Source organism: Hylobates moloch, unplaced genomic scaffold (genome assembly GCF_009828535.3).
Source record: "Hylobates moloch isolate HMO894 unplaced genomic scaffold, HMol_V3 SCAFFOLD_5, whole genome shotgun sequence".
Lineage (NCBI taxonomy): Eukaryota > Metazoa > Chordata > Mammalia > Primates > Hylobatidae > Hylobates > Hylobates moloch.
Genome location: NW_026652280.1, coordinates 158,481,879 through 158,498,630, shown reverse-complemented (window position 1 = coordinate 158,498,630; position 16,752 = coordinate 158,481,879). Strand labels below are relative to the sequence as shown.

The following is a 16,752-nucleotide window of genomic DNA, read 5'->3' as shown; positions in this document are numbered from 1 at the left end:
GTGAAAGTGGATAGAAAAAGCATTTACCAAACTTTAAGCTGCTAAGAAATTGTAATCATTATTATAAGCTGTATTAGGACTTACCCCTGTGGGATAGTTTGAACTATATGGCAAGAGAGATGTTTTCCATACTTAGTGAAATAAGTGTCTTTATGCACTTTAGAAATAATATTCATTTGAATAAAATCAATATACTAGGCTGGGCGCGGTGGCTCACGCCTGTAATCCCAACACTTTGGGAGGCGGAGGTCAGGAGTTCAAGACCAGCCTGGCCAACGTGGCGAAACCCCATCCCTACTAAAAATACAAAAATTAGCTGGGCGTGGCGGTGGGCGCCTATAATCCCAGCTACTTGGGAGGCTAAGGCAGGATAATTGCTTGAACCCGGGAAGCGGAGATTGCAGTGAGCCGAGATCATGCCATTGCACTCCAGCCTGGGTGACAGAGTGAGACTCCATCTAAAAAATATATATATATATATGTATAGATATATGAATAAAATAACTTAATTAAATTAAAGTTGTTCTCCTGCTTGGAAACACTTGGTTAGCTATTAGTTTATGTTGATGTTACAGTCTGGAAATAAACACTTAAAAATTAAGCAATTCATGGTTATTATTCAAAATGGCCTCCTCTAGTCAGTAAGATCACTCGTTATTGATTTTCACCAGCCATGCTGGGGCAGATTTGGACATTTTGGAGTGGGCCAGTATACAGCCCGGCTCCTGATTTATAGGTCGGTGGAGGCTAGGCTAGAGACCAGCCCTGTCCTGTCTGGGTGAAATTGCTTCTGACCATATAGAGCCACTCCTTTTACAAATACATAACATCATGGTGTCTAGAAAACCTTCCCTGCGCCTAGAGTTGTTGGGGGCCCTCTTCCACCCTCTTCTGCCTTCTTCTTCCTCGTTACTGGTCATTTAATGTTTGCCTTCTCCCACACTTAAGAGGTGAAATTAGCTTTCTGCAGAAAAACCACCTAAGTGATGGTTTATAAACATGGGAGCAGGGACTTTGCTGAAGGGTGCTGGGTATGTATGTATGTATGGGAGTGGTGGGAAATGAGTCTGGAAATTGCGGCCAGACTCTAGAAAGGAAATAAAAGCCTGAGGAGTATGGGCTTCATCCACGGAAGGTTTTGAGGTGGGGAGCAGATATTGTTAGGGAGTGTTCATACAAGAATCAGCCAGTAAAACAGGAGTTCTTGAGGCCAGAACTGGGGAAAAAGCTTGCTAGTAGGCTCTACTCTTGGTGGAAAGGGAAGTGTCAGCTGAGTTACAGAACCACATTGTCTTCCCCCCTCCACTAAAGGTGAGCCATTCACAAAAATAAACCACCGCTTCTAATGCAGCAGTTCCCAAGGCCTCTGCCCTGAGCTCACATTTTGAGTGGCAAAATACAACGGAACCGTCTGCCTAGGGAGCTCATGTGGAACTCCCATGCCTCCATAAGGCAGTGGTTGGTTGGCCCCTTTCACGACTAGGGGCAGAACAGCCAGGCACTGGGGGCTGAAAGCTACTCACTGGCCCCTCCTACATTAAATAGGATTTCATATTCCATGTTGCCCTTTGGGCTTCTTGGTGTCAATACCACCCATGAGGAATCTTTGGATTACCATACTAAGCTGACTGTGTCCTTTTCTCCACTTCACTTGGTTCATGAACTCAAATTGGAATTTACCCATGGCATGTGTTTTGATCTTGTCATGGTCTCTTCTGACAGCACTGGTTGCACAACTGAGTTTTATGTGCTATTTGCTGGAATATTTAATGGGCAATGGATTTTCATATAAAACACACATAATTTAATAAATTGTTCCATGATATAAAATTATTCTTCCTGAAAAAAAAAAAGTTAAACCCTAATCAACTGTCAGCGTAGGGGACCCTGGCTACCTATCGGCAGGGCATTAATCAATACTGGATAGGGTTCTTACTTTGACTCCCTGATACTATAGTTACCTAGTAGGACTTATCTCTTTTTCCTTTAAATGTTCATTTGAAATGTAAAAGTATTTCAGCAGAGGTATCTATGAAAGGGGCCTTTTATTCACAAGTAGTAGAAATCTGAGATTCATGGAAATAAGGAATTTTGGTGGGGAAGAAAGACTTGCCAATAAGCTTCGTGACTGACAGGAAATTGAAAGTGTGGCGCTTTAAAAGCCAGGAAGGAGCATTAACATTCCCAAGTACCTTTTAAATCTTCCAGGCTGGGAAGCAACGGAAATCTAACTGGAACATACAGGGAGAGGAGATGGGATAACAAGGGGTCGGATTGCACCCAGAGCGTGTGGTTAGTTATGCCTGAGTGTGTCATCTGCCCTGTCAGATCTTGATAAGCATCGCGGAATTCTAAAAGCCATTCAGGTTCTATGCCTGCAAAATTCCAGCCTCACTTTCCTGTAAACAGCAAATGCTTTATTTGTAGAAATCAGTTTTTTTTTTTGAGATGGAGTCTTGCTCTGTCACCCAGGCTGGAGTGCAGTGGCACAATCTTGGCTCACTGCAAGCTCCGCCTCCCGGGTTCACGCCATAGGTTTTTTTTTCTTGAAGGCAAGTTGTTTTGTTGTTTCAAAAGCAGTCTGGGTGCATGTTGTGTGTGTGTGTGTGTGTGTGTGTGTGTGTGTGTTTTATTTAAATCCGTGTTGGAACTCAAATAGCTTTTGTCTCTTTCTTAATCACGGTGATCCTGTTTGTTTATGGAAAGAAACTCAGGTTGGTGGGTTGGTTGATCTCATCCTTTGGAGTTGGGAGCAGTAACTTCCAGAAGCCAACGTCATGGCAAATCAGATGCTGAGAATTTGTAACACAGGTCATCAGTCCAGACTGTGCCTGAACCATCTTTAAACCAGGACAAGGCAAGAGACACCTTGAAAGCATTTGTATTAGATAATAAAATGGCTCCTTTAGTGACTCACAGTAATGGCACGGCTGTTATGGGAATTCCCTTTTTCTTGCAGAGAACATAAAATCCTACGTCTGTTATGAAATCCGTGTGTATGCACTCTCAGGGAATCAAGGAGGATGCAGCTCCATCCTGGGTAACTCTAAGCACAAAGGTGAGTCTTGGGACCGTACAAATTTTGCTTTAGCTTAATGATTTGGATCTGGAGGGTGACAGAAGCCTCCTGTGCCCTACTTTACAGCACCACTGAGTGGCCCCCACATTAATGCCATCACAGAGGAAAAGGGGAGCATTTTAATTTCTTGGAACAGCATTCCAGTCCAGGAGCAAATGGGCTGCCTCCTCCATTACAGGATATACTGGAAGGAACGGGACTCCAACTCCCAGCCTCAGCTCTGTGGTATGTGTGAAAACCAAATGCAGTGAGTGGGGCCTTCCTGTTTGGATGTCAGGAAAACAAAGGGAGTGTGCGTGCACATCTACACACGTGTGCTAGCGCAATGCCTGGCATATAGCAAGTACTCCATAAATACCTGTAAAGTTAACTGAATGAAGAATTAGAAAAGACATCTAAACACACAAACAGGAAGTTACTGAATATGTGTTATGTGCCAAGCAAATTGCTAAGGATACAGAAATGAAGTAAATGGACTAGTTTTTAAGGTGCTTACTCATATGGAGAGACAGCATTTCAACAAACAAGTCACTTCAATACTGTATAGACTTCTTTGTTTTTTTTGAGACAGTGCCTCACTCTGTTGCCCAGGCTGAGTGCAGTGGTGCAATCACAGATCACTGCAGCCTTGATCTCCCTGGGCTCAAGCAATCCTCCTGCCTCAGCCTCCCAAGTAGTGGGAACTACAGGTGCATGCCACCATGTCCAGCTAATTTTTTAATTTTTTTGTAAAGACAGAGTCTCCCTGTGTTGTCCAGGCTGGTCTCCAACTCCTGGGCTCAGGTGATTTGCCTACCTCGGCCTCCCAAACTGCTGGGATTACAGGCGTGGGCCATAGCGCCCGGCCAATCCCGTATAGGCCTTGAGGTTCACAAGAAATGCATCTGGAGAACTTTTAAATCCCCACATTTGCAATTACTATTATGGCATATTATTTTCTTCTTAAAATGGATAAAATATGATACAGTTTAAGTAACCCTTTATGGCCCAAAATTATTCTATAAGTATAAAACTAAAGCAATTAAACTCTAGCTAGAGTGTTGTCTCAAATGATGTCATGGATCACTCATTCATGTACAGCTCCAAGTCACTTGCCACACTTGATGTTCCAATCTTTGATTTATTCAGAGTTTTTGTTTTTCTTGACTCGACCTTCTCTTTATTTTGTAAGCAGCTAGCTTTCAGGAACATTTGTCATAAAGAAGGAACATTTGTATTTCTTTATGAGAGTTAGTAGGTCCAAGAACAATGCAACAAAGCCACCCTAAGATGCAGCTGCCAGAGAGCTGCCTGCAGGGGTGATTTTCACCTGGGAAGCTTTAGGAGTTTGTCTTCTCTCTTGACTTTAAGAGGTCCGCAGTGTGACTTTAAAAGCTGGTTAATTTTTATTATATAAATAATACTAAAACATAAAAATAGTTCAGAAAGATATAAAAAGAAAATTCGTCTTCCCTTCACACTTAGGCTGTTAACAGTCCCTTGTGTATTCTTCCAGAAAAAAACAATTGATGCATATACAAGAATAAAGTTGAGATCTTTTTCAATATTCTGATCTACACCTTGCTTTTACCTCTCAATAATACATGCTAGAGACTTTTCTACATCCATCCATGTGAACTTATGTCATTCTTTTTTTATCATCTCTGTAGTATGGCATCATAAGGGCTTACGGTCATTTGTTGAACAAATCCACCATTGATAAACAGAACATATCACTGATCAGAACTGCTTCCCCCTGGACTTGTCCCAGAGTAAGTCAGTTCTGAAATGCACCCCAAGAGGTAGGGAATCAATTGATCTCTTCTTAAGCCATCTGGAATTCCTCATGTGAAATTTGCCCCCCAAATAACTTTCATTTTGGCAGAGTTTAAATTGAGATACCTGTTTGCAACCACATGGTCTGTTTGTTGATTCTTTTTTTTTTTTTTTTTTTTTAATACGGAGCCTTGCTCTGTTGCCTAGGCTGGAGTGCAATGGCACGATCTCAGCTCACTGCAACCTCTACCTCCCGGGTTCAAGTGATTCTCCTGCCTCAGCCTCCCGAGTAGCTGGGATTACAGACATGTGCCACCATGCCCTCCTGCTGATTTTTGTATTGTTAGTAGAGGAGGGGTTTCACCATGTTGGCCAGGCTGGTCTTGAACACCTAACCTCAGGTGATCCGTCTGCCTTGGCCCCCCACAGTGCTGAGATTCCAGGCATGAGCCACCCAGCCCAGCCTCTTTTTTTTTTTTTTTTTTTTTTTTTTTTTTAGCAGTAAGCCATCTACTTTAATAGTCAAAGTCTCTTGAGTCTGTTGATTCTTAAAGCTGCTCTTGTGGATGTTGAAGAAAATGCCTTCCTTATTTTGTCACACATCTGATGACCCTAAAGCCTGCATAAGGGTATTTAAAAATAAGCTAAAAGGGGAGGGAGAGTGCAGATTCACAGTCCTATTTTATACTAGTTTAGGTTAAATTTCCATTTAATTCAGTAAGTATCCCTATTCCCTGCCGGGCACGGTGGCTCATGCCTGTAATCCCAGCACTTTGGGAGGCCGAGGCAGGCGGATCACGAGGTCAGGAGTTTGAGACCAGCCTGACCAACATGGTGAAACCCCGTCTCTACTAAAAATACAAAAATTAGCTGGGCGTTGTGGCGGGTGCATGTAATCCCAGCTACTCGGGAGGTTGAGGCAAGAGAATCACTTGAACCCAGGAGACGGAGGTTGCAGTGAGCCAAGATCGTGCCATTGCACTCCAGCCTAGGTAACAGAGCGAGACTCTGTCTCAAAAAAACAAAACAAAAACCTATTCCCTATCTTCGACAAGCTCACAGTCTATGAGGGAGATAGAAAAGTACACAAAAAGAGGCTGGGCATGGTGGCTCATGCCTGTAATCACAGCACTTTGGGAGGCCGAGGTGGGCAGATCGTTTCAGCCCAATAGGTCAAGACCAGCCTGGGCAACATGGTGAAAGCCTGTCTCTACCAAAATTACAAAAAATTAGCCAGGCATGGTGGTGTGCGCCTGCAGTCCCAGCTACTCGGGAGGCTGAGGTGTGAGGATCACTGAGCCCAAGAGGCAGAGGTTGCAGTAAGCTGAAATCGCACCACTGCACTCCAGCCTGGGCGACAGAGATGGACTCTGTCTCAAAGAGTAAAAAATAAAAAGGAGAAGTACACAAAAGGGATGTAACTGTCATAATCAAGGACTGACAACTACTTATTGCATTTGGCAACCAGAAATCATTGGTGAATTCACAAGGGCACTTTCTAGAGAGTGGTAGGAGGTGGTAGGTTGAGGAGGAGGGAGAAAGGCAAAGCAGGAAGGTGTTCTGCTTTGATGGCCCCATCTTACTGGTGTTTCAGCACCATTGACCAGGCAGCAGTGTTAAGGGCACGTGTGGAACACGGTAAGGGCAAACAATGAAGGACCTGCCTTGGCAGAGGAGGTAAAGGTGTAGAGCCAGGGAGGAACCCAGGTGTCTGGACTGTAGTGAGTTATATGGGTGGTTCTGTGCACAGCCACTCCTCTGGAAGCTTGTCCATATTGCCATGTGCACCAGTAGAGCCATGGCCAGCACATTTTTCTCTCTTTTTTTTTTTTTTTTGAGACAGAGTCTCACTCTGTCGCCCAGGCTGGAGTGCAGTGGTGCGATCTCGGCTCACTGCAAGCTCTGCCTCCCGGGTTCACGCCATTCTCCTGCCTCAGCCTCCTGAGTAGCTGGGATTACAGGCGCCGCCACCACGCCTGGCTAATTTTTTGTATTTTTAGTAGAGACGGGGTTTCAGTGTGTTAGCCAGGATGGTCTCGATCTCCTGACCTCGTGATCCGCCCACCTCGGCCTCCCAAAGTGCTGGGATTACAGGCGTGAGCCACCGCGCCTGGCCAGCCAGCACATTTTTCTACTGGAGAACACATTATACTGTGCTACTACCTAGTAGTCTTTGCCAACAGTCTCTAGCATCTTAAGGGAAGAAGCCATGGCATTTGCTCACCATCGTCTCCTCATACCTGGAATACAGGCAGACACATGGTAGGTGCTTCATAAAAATGAACAGCTGAATACCACTCTACCCTCTGTTAAATCCAGTGTAGATCGTTAAAAACTTGTTTCCAATAGCAGTGCAGCTGTTTTGTCTAGCACCACTTGACCTTCCTATCTACAGCCTTTCCAACAACTGGCAACTATCAATCACATCTCCCTACACTGGTGCCTTTATCATTGAACTACCCTGAGTGTAAGTTTTCAGACTGCCAAGGATTGAATGGCCTCTTTTATCTCCGCCAGAGATCACAGCCCAGAGGGAGCAGGACTGGTATTTCCTGCTTGACTTCTTGACTTCTTTCTCCTATTACACAACTCAGCCTATTTTGCCAACCAAACTGCTGACACCATCATCTTCCTCACTGCCTCTTCCCATAGAGCTTCTATTTTTGTTCTTCTAATATATGTGCGTGTGCATGTGTGTGTGTGTGTGTGTGTGTGTGTGTGTGTGGATAAACTTTATTGGCCCAGCAACCCATACAAATCCCTTCCCTTCTGTTCCAATATCTCATTTCACTCCCAGAGTTAAGGATGCCCTCACACAGTTGGACAGTTGATTCCCTGACGCTTGCTGATGTTTTGCTGCAGCAGGAGGAACAGAAGGTCTCTCTAAAATTAATTTTTTAATCCCCTGCGTTAGGAATAGAGAAAGGGCTTTTTAAGCTCAATCATATAGCTTAAGTCTATGCAAGCAATTTCACCAGGCTAGAGTAGACTTGAGAATTTTCCACAAGGACTTTTCTCAACAGGATGTAAAATATAGAAATTCTGTGATATTCATGGTGAATAAATTATCTGCATGGGCCTCAACCCCTTTGGGTGGAGTAGAGGTAATATTATAGGACTTCATCTTGCTGATTACCCATAGTAAGCAGGGATGGGATAATGGAAGGGGTCTCTTTTCCCCATTAGATAGTGGACTCTTTGAGGCAGATTCTATGCTTTTGTATTGTCAGTGCCTTGTCCAGTGTAGGCACTCATATTTGACTGTTGAAATAAATTCAGCATGCAAGACATCTCTGACTTGCCCTGGAGTTTGTGAGCCAGTATATGCTGAATATATGATGCTGAGTTCTAGTTTTCCCTGTGATCACCAGCACAGATGAAGTCATCTCAATGAGCTAGCAGGTGTGAAAGGAAAATAAAATCTCAAGACCCCAAACTCACTATGCCAGAAGAAAAGATAAGCTTGGGAGCTGAGTCATGCAAAAACTGCCTTTCTTTTGTTACCAAACAGATAGCTGTAACTTCACATGCTTGCTTTATGTCAAATATAGATTTACTGAGTTCCAGAAAAAAATGCATAATTGACCCTTTACCCCTCCTTTCACATGTAAAATGTGGATTCACTGAGTGCTAATCAAAGGCTCACAAGACCACTTTGCCTCACTGCCTATCTTCCCCACCCCCCACCCATTTTTTTCCGTCCCAGTTTCCCCTCTCTTTCCTTTTTAAATATTGAGGTCCTCAGCATAGGTCACAGATCCTATTGTAATTTGTGTTTCTTTTTCAACCTCAACCTCAAAGTTGGCAAAATGAACCTCAAAACCAACTGAAACTCGGTGGGGTGTGGTGGCTCATGCCTGTAGTCCCAGCACTTTGGGAGGCTGAGGCAGGCGGATCACCTGAGGTCGGGAGTTCAAGACCAGCCTGACCAACGTGGTGAAACTCCCCATCTCTACAAAAATACAAAAATCAACCAGGCATGATGGCAGATGCCTGTAATCCCAACTACTCGGGAGGCCACGGCAGGAGAATTGCTTGAACTCAGGTTGCAGTGAGCCGAGATTGTGCCATTGCACTCTAGCCTGGGTGACAGAGCGAGACTCCATCTTAAAAAAAAAAAAAAAAAAAAAACCCTATTGAAATTTGTCTATTTTGTTTTTAGTTGACACAGGCTACTTCTGCTAGAGTGCTGGCCTTGACTCTGCCATCCTCCCCAGCTTTTGAAAGGTCATTCCAAAATCCAAACCCAACAGGCCACTGGAGATTGTCTATTCATTACAGGCTACCTACACTCATGTTTCTTAGATTAAAAAAACAGCATCAGTGTATTACTCGAAACACAAAATCTTCCCTACAGAGAAAACTGCAGGGGTGTTGAGAACATAAGGAACTGGTAATCTAAGTTTACAGCTGCCAAATAAATCTGGGTATCGGTGCTCTAGTTTTTAATGATTTTATGTCAGACTGAAGATCCTCATTAAGCTCAGGGCCTAGAACCTACAAATGAAAAAGTGCAAAATCAAAGTTTAAAAATGTTAAGTGAGGCCAGGTGCTGTGGCTCATGCCTGTAATTCCAGCACTTTGGGAGGCCAAGGCGGGCAGATCACGAGGTCAGGAGTTCGAGACCAGCCTGACCAACATGGTGAAACCCCATCTCTACTAAAAATACAAAACTTAGCCGAGTATGGTGGCGCGTGCCTATAATCCCAGTTACTCAGGAGGCTGAGGCTGAAGAATTGCTTGAACTCGGGAGGCAGAGGTTGCAGTGAGCCAAGATCGTATCACTGCACTCCAGCCTGGGTGTGAGCAAGACTCTGTGTCAAAAAAAAAAAAAAAAAAGTTAATGTCTGTTTCATTAATTGTTAAACTTACATAGGCTGGGTGTGGGGGCTCACGCCTATAATCCCAGCACTTTGGGAGGCTGAGGTGGGCAGATCACTTGAGGCCAGGATTTCAAGATCAGCCTGGCCAACATGGTGAAACCCTATCTCTACTAAAAATACAAAATTAGCCAGGCGTGGTGGCACACACCTGTAGTCCCAGCTACTTGGGAGGCTGAGGCAGAAGAATTGCTTGAACCTAGGAGGCAGAGGTTACAGTGAGCCAAGATCGTGCCACTGCACTCTAGCCTGGGCTACAGAGCAAGACTCCATCTCAAAAAAAAAAATACAAAATACAAAATTTCATAACTGGCCGGACGCAGTGACTCACACTTGTAATCCAGCATTTTGGGAGGCTGAGGCAGGCAGATTACTTGAGGCCAGGAGTTCAAGACCAGCCTGGCCAACATGGTGAAACCCCATCACTGATAAAAATACAAAAATTAGCTGGGCATGGTGGCACATAACTGTAGTCCCAGCTACTTGGGAAGCTGAGGCAGGAGAATTGCTTGAACCCAGGAGGCGGAGGTTGCAGTGAGCCGGGATCACATCACTGCTCTCCAGCCTGGGCGACCGACGAAGACCCTGTCTCAAAAAAAAAAAAAGTTTCATAGCCTTGAAAACAATTTGTAAATTTAACATTTCTCCTCCAGAACTCCCAAATAAGCCTGATAAATACTAGAAATATTATCATCATTGGAAATAAAGGGAGTTAACTATAGCTAAATATTTTCAAAAGCAAAATAACAAAAATTTATTCAAAAGATTTTACCACAAAACACAAAAAAAGAGAAAAGAAAATTAGAAAATAAAGTAAAAATAAAAGATTTTACTACAAAAAAAAATTTGTTTGATATGCTGTGGAGTGAGATGTCCATAAATGACAATGTCTAGGGCCTATTCAGGTATTAAGTACTGAGGAATTTGGACTATTTTAAAATAGCAAAATGCTTTTTCCTTCCAAATTAAACGAAGCATTAAAGAGTAAAAATGAGTAGAAGCCTACATTAAAAGCCATATCCTTTAAATACGTGCCTTTCTTCCTTTATCTTCCTTTCAGAAATTCCCTATAGAGTCTCCCAAAATTCACATCCAATAAACGGCCTGCAGCCCCGAGTGACATATGTCCTGTGGATGACAGCTCTGACAGCTGCTGGCGAAAGTTCCCATGGAAATGAGAGGGAATTTTGTCTGCAAGGTAAGAGGCAATGTTAAGGATGATGAGCCTACCCTGGATTCTTGCACAGGCATGCACTCCTATTACATTTGGTATAGAGATAATCAGATTTTCTTTAATTCACTAATAACTTTCTTGCTGTCACTTTACACTTGCTGTTTCTCCTAAATAGAATGCTTTACCACTCTACTATCTTCTTGGAGACAGTGTCTACTCATGTTTCAAAATTCATCAGAAATCCTTCCTCCTTCAGGAAGCCTTCCCAAATGCTCCTTACATAATGCACTTACATTTAACTCCTACTCAAAACTCTGAATCCTGTAGGCAAGGACTGATACCTGTTTACCTCTGTCTTCGAGGACTAGCATGGTGGCCAGCACACAGTACTTGCTTACTAAGTATCTGTTCCACAAATGGTGAGAATCACATCAACAATAACAGTAGCAGCTATTGCATATGCAACAGTCATTCTGTTATGCGCTTTGTGTACTACATTAATTTGCTGGGGCCGCTGTAACGAAGCACCACAAACTGAGTGGCCTAATCAAGAGAAATCTATTGTCTCACAGTTCTAGAGGCTAGAAGTCCAAGATCAAGGTGTCAGCAGGGTTGGTTCTTTCGGAGGGCTATGAGAGAGAATCTATTCCAGACCTCTCTCCTCTTTTCCAGTAATTTGCAGGCAGTCATTGATATTACTTGGCTTGTAGGTCTCTGCTTTCATCTGGCATTCTCCATGTGTCTCCTTCTTATAAGGACACCAGTCATATTGGATTAGGGGCCCATTCTACTCCAGTATGACTTCATCTTAATTATATATGCAATGATCCTAATTTCAAATGAGGTCACATTCTGAGGCTGGGGGTTTAGGACTTCAACATACAAATTTGAGGATCACCCAGTTCAACCTATAACACATACTTTTGCTAATATTTCCTTAACAAAATTACATGGTTATACCTACCCCATCCTACCAGACACTCAATATGAAATGAATTTAAAAATGAAGGATTATCATGCCTTTTTAAAGTGAGGGGACTGAGGTACAGAAAGATTACCCAAGGTCATGGAAGTGGTAAGTGGTAGAACTACAAATCAAACTCAGATTTGAGTTGCAAGTTAAATTTGAGTCTGATGAATAAGTGACCCAGCTAGCATGGGCTTCCCTCCGCCAGCTAAGTTACGTTGTTCTCTCTAGCAATGCTCATTTGCATCTGCTCTAAGCATAAAACAAGCTGTTCTTGCTTTGTGACATGAAGCATCAAGTTGATCATTCAAGAGACTTTGTTGTTCTATGCCAGGAAACTCTCCACTGGGAAATTGACAAGACTTCTTCTCATCTCCCCAGCACTCCCATGAAAGTTAACTTGCGGCCGGGCACGGTAGCTCCTCTCTGTAATCCCAGCACTTTGGGAGGCCGAGGCGGGCGGATCTCGAGGTCAGGAGATTGAGACCATCCTGGCTAACACGGTGAAACCCCGTCTGTACTAAAAAAATACAAAAAAATTAGCCGGGCATGGTGGGGGGTGCCTGTAGTCCCGGCTACTCGGGAGGCTGAGGCAGAATGGCGTGAACCCGGGAGGTGGAGCTTGCAGTGAGCCAAGATCGCGCCACTGCACTCCAGCCTGGGCGACAGAGTGAGACTATGTTTCAAAAAAAGAAAAGAAAGTTAACTTGCTCGATTAATGTGGATTAAGGATTCAGACAAAAATTAGCCAGGGGCAGTGGCCCATACCTGTAATCCCAGCTACTCAGGAGGCTAAGGCAAGAGAATCGCTTGAACCCAGGAGGCAGAGGTTGCAGACAGCTGAGATTGCACCACTGCACTCCAGCCTGGGTGACAGAGCGAGACTCTGTCTCAAAAATAAAAAAAATAAAAACAAAAAAGGACTCAGCATCTTGCTGCTGGTTTTACTCCAAACTTGTTCCATCTGCCCAGAAAGGAAAGCAGATGCTGAAGAAACGTGAGATTTGGCCAAGTGCCGTGGCTCCCACCTATAATCTTAGCACTTTGGGAGGCCAAGGTGGGAGGATTGATTCAACACAGGAGTTCCACACCAGCCTGGGCAACATAGCAAGACCCCATCTCAATTTAAAAACAAAGGAAGGCCAGATCCTCCTGATTGTATGGGGTAGAAAAAAGGTTACCTCCATTAACTTCCCTGTTCAGCCCTGTTGACACTTCTCATGAACCCTAACAGGTCTCTGGCCTCTAGCTCCTCCTGCTCACTCCCCCACCCAGCCTGTTTTTCATTCAATCAGAAGAGGAGTCTTTCTGCAAGACTCCAGATGCTGGCATTACTTCTCTTGTTGTAACTCATCAGTGGTTCCCCAAGGGCCTTCAAGCTGGAAATGCCAGGTCCACATGGTCCTGTTTACCCATCTAGTTTGATCCTTTGCCACACACTTCAGCATTCATTATGGAGCAAGACCAGACTTTCTGCAGTTGCCTGAAAGTACTGGCTGTTCCCTCCTTCCATGCCTTTGCATAGTTGTTTTTTTTTTTTTCTGGTCTGGTCTTCCTTTGTTAGCTTATCCATTTAGCTGGCTCCTATTCATCCTCCAACTCTACATTTTTTTTTTTTTTTGAGACAGGGTCTCACTCTATTGTCCAGGCTGGAGTATAGTGGCATGATCATAGCTCACTGCAGCCTCGAAATCCTGGGCCCAAGTGATTCTCATGCCTCAGCCTCACAAGTAGTTAAGACTATAGGCTCCTGCCACCATGCCCAGCTAATCAACTCTAAACTTTTGACATTGTGCCTTTTGCAAAACCTTCCTCTCCTACTTGTGAGCCAGTTTTCCGTGCTGTTCTCTGCTACACTGCTGTGGACATTGCATACACCCGTTTTCATACGTATCCCATGTGAATTAGTCCATTCTCACGCTGCTATAAGGACATACCCGAGACTGGATAATTTATAGAGGAAAGAGGTTTAATTGATTCACAGTTCCACAGGGCTGGGGAAGCCTAAGGAAACTTATAATCATGGCAGAAGGGAAAGCAAACACGTCCTTCACAAGGTGCCAGGAGAGAGAAGAATGAGAGCCAAGTGGGGGAAAGACCCCTTAGAAAACCATCAGATTATTGTGAGAACTCACTCACTATCACAAGAACAGCATGGAGATAACTGCCCCCATGACTGAATTACCTCCCAGCAAGTCCCTCCCACCACATGTGGGGATCATGGGAACTATAATTCAAGAATAAGATTTGGGTGGGGACACAGCCAAACCATATCATCCCACCCTGACCCCTCCCAAACCTCATGTCCTCACATTTCAAAACACAATCACGCATTTTGAACAGTCCCCTGAAGTCTTAGGTCATTCCAGTAATAGCCCAAAAGTCCAAGTCCAAAGTCTCATCCGAGACAAAGCAAGTCTCTTCCACCTGTGAGCCTATAAAATCAAAAGCAAGCTAGTTACTTCCTAGATATGAAGGGGGTACAGGCATTGGGAAAATACACCCCTTCCAAATGGGAGAAATTGGCCAAAACAAAGGGGCTATAGGCCCCATGCAAGTCCAAAATCCAACAGGGCAATCATTAAATCTTAAAGCTCCAAAATGATCTCCTGCCTAGACCCACTTATGCCTAGTGTTCCATTATTGGAACGCTAAGCATGTGGGAGTTGTTTATATCCTACTGTTCAAGGTCATTGCCAAGGTCAGATTTTTCACTCAGACAAAAATTCAAAAAATTTCAACCTCAAGCATAAATAGGTTAACTCCATGTCTCACATTAGGTCATGCTGATGCAAGAGGTGGGCTCCCACAGCCTTGGGCAGCTCCACCCCTGTGGCTTTGCAGGGTACAGCCCCCTCCCAACTGCCTTCATAGCTGGCATTGAGTGTCTGCAGCTTTTCCAGGTGCATGGTGCAAGCTGTCAGTGGATCTACCATTCTAGGGTCTGGAGGACAGTGGCCCTCTTTTCACAGCTCCACAAGGCAGTGCCCAGTGGGGACCCTGTGTACGGGCTTGCACCCCACATTTCTCTTCCACACTGCCCTAGCAGAGGTTCTCCATGAGGGCTCTGCCCCTGCAGCAAACTTCTGCCTGGGCATCCAGGCACTTCCATACATCCTGTGAAATCTAGGCAAAGTTCTCCAAACCTGAACTGTTGACCTCTGCACACCCACAGGCCCAACACCACATGGAAGCTGCCAAGGCCTGGGGCTTGCACCCTATGAAGCAATGGCCTGAGCTGTATGTTGGTCCCTTTTAGCCAAGCTGGAGTGGCTGGGATGCAGAACACCAAGTCCCAAGGCTGCACATAGAAATGGGGGCCCTGGACCCAGCCCTGAAAACCATTTTTCCCTCCTAGGCCTCCAGGCCTGTGATGGGAGGGGCTGTCATGAAGGTTCCTAACATGCTTAGGAGATATTTTTCCCATTGTCTTGGTAATTAACATTTGGCTCCTCATTACCTATGCAAATTTCTGCAGCCAGCTTGACTTTCTCCTCAGAAAATAGGGTTTTCTTTTCTATTGCATCATCAGGCTGCAAATTTTCCAAACTTTTATGTTCTGCTTCCTCTTGAATGTTTTGCTGCTTAGAAATTTCTTCTGCCAGATATCCTAAATCATCTCTCTCAAGTTCAAAGTTCCAAAGATCTCTGGGGCAGGTACAAAATGCCACCAGTCTGTTTGCATAGCAAGAGTAACCTTTACTCCAGTTCCCAACAAGTTCCTCGTCTCCATCTGAGACCACTTCATTCTCAACTTCATTGTCCACATCACTACCAGCATTTTGGTCAAAGCCATTCAACAAGTCTCTAGGAAGTTCCTAACTTTCCCACATCTTCCTGTCTCCCGAGCCCTCCAAGTTGCTAGGAAATTCCATACTTTCCCACATTTTCCTGTCTTCTTCTGAGCCCTCCAAACTGTTCCAACCTCTGCCTTCATCCGTTTCCAAAGTTGCTTCCACATTCTCAGGTATCTTTACAGCAGCACCCCACTCTCTATGGTACCAATTTACTTACTATATTAGTCTGTTCTCATGCTGCTATAAGGACATACCTGAGACTGGGTAATTTATAAAGTAAAGAGGTTTAATTGACTCATAATTCAGCATGGCTAGGGAGGCCTCAGGAAACTTACAATCATGGCTGAAGGGAAAGCAAACACATCCTTCTTCAAAAGGCAGCAGGAGAGAGAAGAATGAGAGCAAAGCAGGGGTAAAGCCCCTTAGGAAACCATCAGATTCTTGTGAGAACTCCCTCATAGCAAGAGAAGAGTAGCATGGGGTAACTGCCCCCATGATTCAATTACCTCCCAGTGGGTCCCTCCCACCACATGTGGGGATTATGGGAATTACAATTCGAGATGAGATTTGGGTGGGCACACAGCCAAACGATATCACCATGGCATCATGGCTTATTGTTTACATGTTCACACATCTGTATCCTATACTATATTCATGACTTCGTTAGACAGCAGAGCCATGTCCTATTTATGTTTGTATCCCAGCACCTAACAGAGACTGTTACATGGTTACTACTCAGCAAGTGCTGGATGAATTAATGGACAATTCCAATAAGTAGTAAAATGCTATAGTTCTTTTCATAGGAAAGAACAGGTACAATTTCAAGTATTTCAAAAATTTCACAATCACCCTAGCTAAAGGCTTATGCCATACTTTGCTAAAATTAATAGCTACTATTTCTTGAGGACCTCCTATATTCAGACATGCTGCCATGTGCTTTAGATATACCGTCTCTGATCTTCATAACAACCAGCAAGGTATATGTCACCATTCACATTTTATAGATCAAGAAACTGAAGTCCAGGCCGGGCATGGTGGCTCGCGCCTGTAATCCCAGCACTTTGGGAGGCTGAGGCAGGCAGATCATGAGGTCAGGAGTT

General features: G+C 44.2%; 1 protein-coding gene across 4 annotated transcripts in view; it reads left to right on the top strand.

The window, feature by feature from the left end:
• IL12RB2 (interleukin 12 receptor subunit beta 2) overlaps nucleotides 1-16,752 on the top strand; it is an 88,124-nt gene that overhangs the window by 58,827 nt on the left and 12,545 nt on the right. For 3 of the 4 annotated variants that reach the window (XM_032155652.2, XM_032155650.2, XM_032155651.2), the window contains exons 11-13: nucleotides 2,960-3,058; nucleotides 3,146-3,304; nucleotides 10,775-10,912. In XM_032155652.2, coding sequence (XP_032011543.1) covers nucleotides 2,960-3,058; nucleotides 3,146-3,304; nucleotides 10,775-10,912 — 396 coding nt within the window. The remainder of the gene's footprint in view (nucleotides 1-2,959; nucleotides 3,059-3,145; nucleotides 3,305-10,774; nucleotides 10,913-16,752) is intronic. The other variant, XM_032155653.2, reaches the window with a different exon arrangement.